Source organism: Megalops cyprinoides, chromosome 5, assembly GCF_013368585.1.
Source record: "Megalops cyprinoides isolate fMegCyp1 chromosome 5, fMegCyp1.pri, whole genome shotgun sequence".
NCBI classification, from domain to species: Eukaryota; Metazoa; Chordata; class Actinopteri; order Elopiformes; family Megalopidae; genus Megalops; species Megalops cyprinoides.
This window is the reverse complement of record NC_050587.1, coordinates 17,112,343-17,122,326: the sequence shown is the minus strand read 5'-3', so window position 1 is coordinate 17,122,326 and position 9,984 is coordinate 17,112,343. Positions and strand designations below refer to the sequence as shown.

At 39.2% G+C, this 9,984-nt stretch overlaps 1 protein-coding gene across 1 annotated transcript; it reads left to right on the top strand.

Moving 5' to 3' along the window:
- Positions 1–266: 266 nt before the first annotated feature.
- Positions 267–9,692, top strand: slc25a46 (solute carrier family 25 member 46). Its single transcript, XM_036528984.1, has 8 exons — positions 267–710; positions 2,721–2,763; positions 3,301–3,358; positions 4,738–4,815; positions 5,696–5,796; positions 6,821–6,877; positions 7,275–7,332; positions 8,210–9,692. Exons 1-8 carry the CDS (start codon positions 461–463, stop codon positions 8,783–8,785), a joined length of 1,221 nt encoding a protein of 406 aa, XP_036384877.1. The 5' UTR covers positions 267–460; the 3' UTR covers positions 8,786–9,692.
- Positions 9,693–9,984: the final 292 nt, after the last annotated feature.

The following is a 9,984-nucleotide window of genomic DNA, read 5'->3' as shown; positions in this document are numbered from 1 at the left end:
GATTACTGTTTGTGCGCTCGTTATTATGCATAACATGGCAACACAGTGTCACAGATTGTTGTAAATCATTCGAAATATCATATTCATTACAGAACCCGAAATGCTTATATCTCTATTTGTGTAATTTACGAATTATAAAATTATATTTTATGTAATGTATATATCTTTAAAATATGTTATTTCATTACGTCATACATTTTCATCATTGACTACTTTTCCCATGATGCTTCATGAGAAACGGAAGGTAATGAAAACGATTCCGGTTGTCACAGCGCTCTTTCGTTGTTTTGCTAGTTGCTAGCTTGCTGCTAGCTAACTAATGGTTTATCATAATTCGGATGGTTTCGTTTTCGATGCGTTGCTAGTGTCCTTCTTAGACTGAAAGGGTTAGCTCTAAATCGGAATATTTTGTGCTTTCATCTGTCTAGCTGACACCTCCGTTCTCTTTTGCTACCCTAACATGACTTCTCGGCGACCGGAAAGCTTTGATGGTTTAGGTTACAGGGGAAGGGACGATCCTTCCTATGGTGGGTACGCTGGAAGGTCATTTAATAACTCGTCAGGCGCAGATCTCCAGCATTGGGTAACAACACCCCCAGATATTCCCGGTAGCAGAAATCTGCATTATGGGGAGCGGACGCCCCAGTTTGAAACAGCCCCACCTGCAGCCCCTGGATCTGAAGACGCGCAGTCTGCTTCTGGACCATCTGGTAAGGGGGGTTGGCAGAGTAGGCGGCTAAGCATGCATCTGCGATACTGTTGACAGCAGCTCGATAGTTTTATTCATTTTAAACAGAATGCCATCTTCCGCAGTTGTTTGCTTTGGAGAATATGTAGCTACCACTTGTCATTTAATGTGTTGATATGTTGCTTTCTTAGTCACATGTTGAGACAACACTAAGTAGGCCCTTGGCTAGTGTAGCTAGCTAGCTACGTAGATTTCTTATTGCAATGACAACATTGTAAAAAAAGAAGTTGTCAGTACAGAATTAGCCCCCAAACCGTGATGAAAAAGAAAATACACTACGATGGTGTATATTCGTGGTACATTCTTACAAATCCCCCTGTTATTTACGCCAAACAACGTTATAATACATCCCACACTGAAAGGGAATGCAACACATCAAATTCAGACCCAAGCCCTCATTTGGGGCGGTAGTGTAGCATAGTGGTTAAGGAGCAGGACTTGTGACCAAAAAAAAAAAAAAAAGGTTGCCGGTTCGATCCCCGCTGGGACACTGCTGCTGTACCCTTGGGCAAGGTACTTAACCCACAATTGCCTCAGTAAATATCCAGCTGTATAAATGAATAACGTTGTAAAAAACAGTAACCTATGTAAGTTGCTTTGGATAAAAGCATCTGCCAGATGAACAAATGTAAATGTAAATTGTGAAATTATCAGAAGTTTACATGACAGTAGACTCACAGAAGCATATCTTAAGGGAAGATTGCAGTTCTTTCCGTGGTTAGGTAACAACTGCAGGAAAAGTGTGTAGTGGGCTACACCAGGCGCACTTAAAAAAATGTTCTCATTGGCAGTGTAGCATTTTTGTATGAGCTGTGGATAGAATTTGCAGACAGGAAAGTAAACATCAAAAAACTATAAAACTATTCCTTCATGTTCAAATCTAAATGGAAGAAAGTGTCCTTTTCAAGACAGACACATACATGGTTGGTGTTTTTTTTTTTTAACAAACGCTTTAAAAGTGAGATGTTACCATCCAGTTCTGTCTAGTCCACCATCCCGTAATCTCAAGCATGGTGTGTGTGTGGTGTGGTCCATCTTGAGTGGTGCACTCTGCCAGGGTTTCCTGTCAGAGGCTTAAGGAGGACTTACAAAAACATAGAACATTTTTGGTCAGTATCCCTAGGCAGGACCACTCTTAGTGAATTAGTCAGGCCTTTCCCAGGGATTCTTCCTCACACGCAACATGTAGATGCTTTGCTGAAACTCGGAAGAGTTTATACAACTAGCTTTTGATTTTTTTTTTTATTATTATTACGCACGGTTTTAGGGAAAAAGCATCTGTGAGTCATCTGTGTTTTTCTTCTGCAATAACTTTATCTAGAATGTATGGAAGAACACCTAGTGTTGTGTGAGTCAGTGTCATGATAGGTGTAATATTAACCCCTCTGTCTCTCTAACTGAGTGTACATCCATTTCCTCTCTGGAGTTGTTTGGCTTGGTAGTTCTGTTCATCCATCCAACAATATGAGAAAGACTGAGTTCTAAATTTGGCTGGTTTCCACTTGAGTGTTCCTTTTGTACTTTCACTCACAAGCATTGTATTGTGTGTAACCCCCATTCATTTGCATGCTATCGTTTGCAGCGTTGCAACTAAGCCGCTGACTTCCAACTCATTCCAGTGTTGGGCAACCACCTCAGAGGCCCAGATTTGATCCATGCAACCACAAACAGAGTTGCACCTCATTAATTTCTTTCTGCTCATTTTTGTTCCTTTCAATGGCCACCAAACTCAAAATTTCTGTCAAATGTAAACAGATTACGTAAGACTTGCTTGAGGTCAAAATTACAGCTTACAACACATTCAGCTAAGAAAAATAAATATGTTTTATTTTTGCTCAGTCTTTGAATATTTGAAAAAGCCTTTTCCTGTAGAAACATTTCTGTTTTCATATATTTGTCCCTTCAGTACTTGACCATGATGACTTGTACCACTTGAACTCCAGTGGTAATGTGAGTAATCTTTCTCTTACAGAGCAGTTAAACAGATTTGCTGGATTTGGTATAGGGCTCGCAAGGTAATGTATCACTGAAAAATACAAATTCTGTGATCCACAGTGAGTGTTTCATACTTAGGTATTTACACAGCATGTATCACTGCCAAAAATAGATATTGACCTTGAAGCTTTCTTGAGAGCTAAAGAATAATTTTATATTTTGTGTAAAATTTGAGGTTAGAGAATGAACCCCATAGAAAGTGTTTGGCTGGACACATACATTAAACAGGCTTATTGTATCAAATGTTTTTTGCACATTGACTTCATTCCAATGAAAAAAAATGTTTAGAAACAGACTAATCAGGTGTTTATGAGCACTGTCCTTTCAGTGCAACAAATATGATTGTTATGGCTACCTGGCTGCCATTTCCTGAAAAGCCAACATATTTTATTAGAATTCAAGGACACCTTGGCATGAGTTGAGTGTTATTAAAATTAGTAAACCAACAGAAAACTGCCCACAATTCAAAAATGACTCGAGTACCTTAAATGTTACTGACCTCTCTTGAAAAACAGGAGAACAGAATAGCGGTTCATATCTGATGCTCTTTTTCTCAGTCTCTTCACAGAAAATGTCCTGGCACACCCTTGCATTGTGTTTCGTCGTCAGTGTCAGGTAAGCCAAGGCAAGTCCCAAAACTTGCTTTCATTGTTGGATCTGAAATATTGCAGCATTTAAGCTCCTGTCTGTGTTCTTTCCTTTTACTGTTTACACCTTAATACAACAAGTGAATTGATACCGATTCACACCGTTTGGGGCCTTTATGGCATGCTGTTATAGTTTGATAAAAGACAGGTAGGCACTCTCTGGTGGTTGGCAGGCACCACTGATTCCTCAAGCATGGTCTTTATTTCTCCTTTTGAAGGACTGCTTATCTATAGTGTTTGTCATCAAATTTCAAGGAGAGGGAAGGAGAACATAAGAACCCATGTGTGAAGTGTCATAATTTGCTGCTGTTGGTCATTTCTGGACTGAAAAAGAGTGTGAGTGTTGATCCTTATGTGTTTCATACTGTGCGTACGTGGTTAATGAACTGTTCCATCTTGAGAGCTCTAGAATGTTGAAATATCAAATTTATTGACCTGTATGTCCAAGGTGCAATGAGGAATCATGTCCCCAGAGTACCCGTTGCAAAACATTTTGTTTTCAGGATATATTAGGTCATCCAACCCTAAAATGTGCTGTCTGTTGACAAAGCTGTGTGACTGTTATTCTGGTGCTGTGTCTACACATGCTGAGTATACTGCCTTGCCAATTTCAAACATCTTGTCTGAATGGCTGCACATCTGTTAGTGTATAACTGGTTAAGAGTATTACACATGACTAGCACTCAGACACCTTCAACTCTCTGTATTCTCATCATTGTCAGGAATGATGATGTGTGAATTCCTGAAAACGATCCCCACATAAAAAATGATTCATAGGAGTGAGAGAAGCTATGTCAGACTGGCTTGCTTGCAGGTCTTTGCCTTGCTTGTATGGAGTTGGCCTTGTAAAAAGTTACTGTGAGACTCTCGATTCAAAAGGGATTGGTGAAGGGGTTCAGTTTTACAGTTTAATGTAACCTTACCAATAAAGGAATAATATGCATTGCCTCTGCTATTTATATGCAGTCTTTTTGGCAATTGCTTGTTGTGGTGTTTGTGTATCAAGGGTTGATTAATGAATTGCAGTAATACTGGCAGTTCTGTAGCTACCCGTGTCATTCTTCTTAATGTTCTTGTGTTTAATGTATCACGTTATATTAGTCTTGTAAGTCACTCTGGATAAGAGCAACTGCCAAATTAATGAATATGAAGATGTGGCTAAACTGTCCTTTTGTTCACAGATTATCACGTCTTTTATATGTTTTTGAGATGGTGGCTACCTGCAGGGTTTTCACGTCCAATTTACTCCTTTAATGTACCGGAGAAGCACAGTTGGAATGACTACCACTACACGTATTCATTTAATGGAAGGCAACACCGCACTTATTTGGTGTTTATTGCTTACAGGTGAATTATCACGCAAGGAATTACCATCTGTCACCCTTCACTGCCGTCAGCGTGATGTACAATGTCACCAAAACCCAGGTAATCACAGGCAAATGAATACCTTTCATTTTGCATATAAAATCAAACTGTCCTCCTATACAAAAATGTCATCTATTGGATCCATTGTTCCACCCTTCCGTTTATCATTAGAAATGTACATGCTGTTTATCATGTTTAATATTTGGTTATATTTTCGTTTCTGGTATGCTAAGATCAGTTGTTGACCCAGTTCCGGGATTTAATTATTTTCAGGTATGCCTCTGAATTAATTTATTTACACTGCTTGCATTATCAAATGGACATTAAACAATGTGCACTGCATCTTCAGAGGTTATGAGACTTTTTGGGTAGCTGAAACGGTGATAACTTCTGTTGGTTATATGGTTCTTTACTGTCTCCCCTGAGCAGAATTTCACAACTGATAATATCTGAAAATACAGATCTGTGATAGAATAAGCATAATGAGTGACATTACCAACACACTTCCAAAAAGACCCAAAAAAACTAACAATGCTGAACACGGAACACAGGATAAAAACCCTTTACCAGTCAGAGGAAATATCAAAGTTTAACACTGGGCTTTCTCAGAATTTTAGTTGTTTATGTTGTCAAAGTTGTCTGACTAATTTTTGACATTTAAAACAGATTTAGCGGGTACAGAAAGTCAGTGTTTCTTGTGGGTTTTCCCAGTCTTCCTTGCACAGGATTTCCTTTGTGATTATAGAGTCCCAGACAGAGGGGGGAGAATTTATTCATGCCTTTTCCAAAAGTGACTGAAGAGATTGGGCCAGAGCGAGGAATTGGATCTGATTATAACTGATTATAAGCATAAACAATCCCCTTGGTTTGTGCTCGTAGTTGTGTAGCAATCAGTGTGTTAAATTGAATGCTTCTGTCTTCGTTCCTTTGGTATTCCCAGGGTCCAAAGGCTCTATGGAAAGGGATGGGCAGCACGTTTGTAGTGCAGGGGGTCACACTTGGCGCAGAGGGCCTTATCAGTGAATGCACTCCTCTGCCAAGGTATGGAAGTTCAACAGAATGTACCGGATTACTCGTATGTGAGTGTACGTGTGAGTAAATTCTAACCAAGTGCCTGAAAAGTGTTCATTTCCTCTAGGTTGAGTGCACTTCACTGACACCAGATGGTGGGGGATAGGTCAAAGACTGCAGTCTCACTGATGATTGTTATTAGGAATTTAGAGGAAATAATTTCAACTGGAAAGCATTAAAATATGTTTTCTTTGTCTGGAGGGGAAACTTACACATACACCTGAATTATTCAATCAGCAGAGTAGTGGTCCCAGCAATGTTACAGTTGAATCCACATGTACTGTACCTGATTTCTGACAGCTGCAAAAGAAATGAACCAAAGAGTGATCACTTTGGTTTTTGCACTTTTTTAATTGTCTTGATGAGATAAAGATAATTGGTCGTTGTTGCAGTAGTTACGGGAACAGATTGAAGTGGAATTAACCTGCTTACACATTATACAGATTACTGTACTCATCTCTGTTAAAGTTGAAAGGGCAAGAGTTGCATTTTGACTGGGGAATGTCATATTTGTCAAATAATTTTAAATATGTTATCACTTATTATCACCTCTGTTTATGTTTATTTCATTTCTCATGTGTCATCTTTTTAGTACCCAAATTCACTGGTCAGTCTTTGACCTAGTGATGGTAAACATGTCAAAAATCCACATATTGTGTTATATGTGGTGAAGCAACAATATGAATTTTTGTGGATGCATTTTTCACTGTAACTGTGGAAACAGTATCCATTCAATGTCAAGGACCTGACATGTTTAAAAATTAAAGGTGAAAACATATTTTATAACATATGATAAAAGTTATCTTAGCTATAGCTTTATTGCCTAAATGGAACAAGGTTAATTAAGTTAGTTAGGCAGATCCCCATTTGTGTCTGATGAACTTATTTTTAAATAAATGTTGTAAAAAAAAATAAGGTTCAATCAATGTTTTTTTTCCATGTAGTATATGAAAATTTCATTGATGTGCTTCATTTTTGTCTGTGTTCACTTCAGGGAATTGTCACACAAATGGAATCCAAAGCAAGTGGTTGGACACTTAGTACTTAAAGGGTAATTTCCATTTTCTCTGTTTATTGCCAAAAACACACCAGATGAATGTTAGAAGATTGAGTGGGTCACTGGTTATGTGCCAGTTAGATTTGGTGCTCCATGTTTAAAGGTTTTGATGTGGTTTAAAACGTTGTTTTTCGAAACACATTGACCATAGCAGAAATGTTGGTGTTGTATGTTCTCTTTTGAAGTGAAAGTGGACATTCCACTGTGTGCTCATCCTGGAACCTTTGGAAGAAAGTTACAAGATTTTTACATTTGGCTAATCATTCAATTTGTAATGTGAAAATGAAAGCTCTGGTTGATGGTTTTTGAGATATAAGATTGTTGCATTGATAGGTTGCTCTTTCGCTGTATTTCAATCATTTTACAAGTGTGCATGGCTTCTCTTTTCCAGTTTGACCTATGTGGTTGCAATGCCATTTTACTCAGCAAGCCTCATCGAAACAGTACAGGTTAGTATTTGATTCTACAATACTCAGAACTAAAAAAGAAGACATTCATTCTGAAGAATGTCTTTGTACTGTTTTGACTTCTGTGATTTTTTTCTTTTTTTTTTTTTTTTTTGCAAGTCACAAAAGATGATGGCGTACATCTCCAGTTTCAGTGAATATAATTCGCATTCCTTAGGTTATTTTATAAGTAAAAATGACCATTATTCATTGATAAAGAGTTAGCACATTGTAAAATAATACGTGTACAGACTCTGGAATAACTCTCAAATCAAAAGTCATCATTCAACCATTAAAATGGATGTAAATGAAAGTAAGTACAGGCTAAGGCATCAAAAGGATACCACAATATTACAGACTTAGGCGTACATTTGATTTACTGTTTGTGGTTATATATCACACTGACATGGTCACGTGTGCTACTTGTGCCTCATATAAAAATATGTATTAATTTTAGATATTGAAGTCTTGTTATATAATCTGTGTATACTGTAAGATATTCAGATAATCAGTTCTGAGTGCTTCAAGAAAGAACATGGGAACTGAACAAAATAAGATTTGCTTTCAATTCAGTTGAATTGATATCAGGTACTTGCATGCATTCCTACGTTCGACTTTCATCTCTGCACCCGCTGACCTCATAATGTTGTGTGACAAAAGATGTAACATGCATCAGTGCGATAGTCCTGTGTATCAGCAGCGGTGGTATTTGAAATTGTGTGGGACCCGCGAGTTCAAAATTAAAAATGTAGGCTTCCATTTGTTGCTGAAATGTAAGCACGCAGCGCAGTTTGACGGCAGAAGCCGCCATGGCCTCGTCTCGGAAATCGTGGTGAAGGAGCGCAGTTTTGCGCCATCTGACTCGGTTGTGTTTTGGCAGAGCGAGATCATCCGGGACAACCCCGGCATCCTGGACTGCGTGAAGGAGGGCTTTGGCCGGGTGATGGGTATGGGCATCCCCCACAGCAAGAGGCTGCTGCCCCTGTGGAGCCTGGTGTTCCCCACGGTCCTGCATGGGGTCCTGCACTACATCATCAGCTCCGCCGTGCAGAAGACAGTGCTGTTCCTCCTGCGCAGGAAGAGCCCGTCCAGACAGCCCGCCGAGGGGCCCGACGCTGTCCAGAGCATGCTGGACGCCTACTTCCCTGAACTCATGGCCAGCTTTGCGGCCAGCCTGTGCGCTGACGTCCTTCTCTTCCCCCTGGAGACCGTCCTCCACCGGCTCCACATCCAAGGCACGCGCACCATCATCGACAACACGGACCTGGGCTTCGAGGTCCTGCCCATCAACACCCAGTATGAGGGCATGAGAGACTGCATCAACATCATCCGGAGAGAGGAGGGAGCCATGGGCTTTTATAAAGGGTTTGGGTCTATTGTGGTTCAGTACTCGCTACACGCAGCCGTGCTCCAGATAACCAAGATGATTTATTCAACATGGTTGCAAAATGCTTAAAGTGCCCAAACTCCCATTTGATTGGTCCTTCTTCAGCTACTGATCTTTGTGTTTTTTTGGTGGGGCATTTGGGCTGGTGTGCATTCCAGAAAATATCTCTAGATACAGTAACCTGTAGAGATCATATATTCCCCATAAGCACATGTCAAATCTTGCTGTCAAGGCCACATCAGCTTGCATAGTTTTCTGCCGCTAACTATTGAATCAAAAGCTTGACGTTGAGGAACATCCCTTTCTTGGTACGAGTAGAATGGCAGTGTACCGCTTCAACAAAATAGTCACCTTAGTCCAGTCATGTCTTGCCAATATAATGTGAAGTATTGTTGGTTTTCATTACAAATCATGTATGTTTGCTCTCTAACTCTTTCTCCCTTGTGAAATAGCTCAATAGCTCAATTCATTAAAAAGAACTTCAGTCTGCCTGGTATGAATGTGGCACTTTGTTGCTTTTTGATTTTCCTCAATAGGACAAGATGATGCATTGTGCCAATTTCCAACAAGACATGTACAGTGTGTACAGTAAAATTATTATAGATGTGATATTTGTCTTTAATTTATTATTTGCACCTCAGTTTCTAGTAATGTGTTACTTATGATGAAGTGTTTCATAATTTTCAAATTTTGCATCCAAAGTACATTGCAAATTGACATAAGATATTGACATATCACTATATATAGCACTAACAGAATAATTGCACTTGAAGCAGATGGTTGGAAGTTCAGGGATGTTAGGTAGTGATAAGCAGAGACTTCTTTTGTACATACATTTGCTTTTGCTGCTTAATGATTGGAGGTTTCCAACTCCACATTGTTAATTTTGAGACTGTCACCTAAAATAAATGTCTGAAAATATTGTGTCTGGTTGATTCATATCATGATGTGCTGTCCACATCACTGCAATATTAGTTATCCATACACATTCGCACACTGAAATGTGAATGACTCGAATTCAATTCACTGAACTGGTTCATTGATAGAATGTTAAAATCCAATACCACAGAGATTATAGATAAGTCAGTCTTACTAGAGACCATATATCATGAGGGAAACCGCACTTTGCATACCACTCTGCAATACTACTGTAGGAATTATTTTCACCACTTCATTTGTTGGTCCTCAGTATTTCAGACAATGCAACTTCAGGCTAAATGATGCAATGGCAATTTTCATTTAGATTAGGAGTCCAACGTGTATCACAC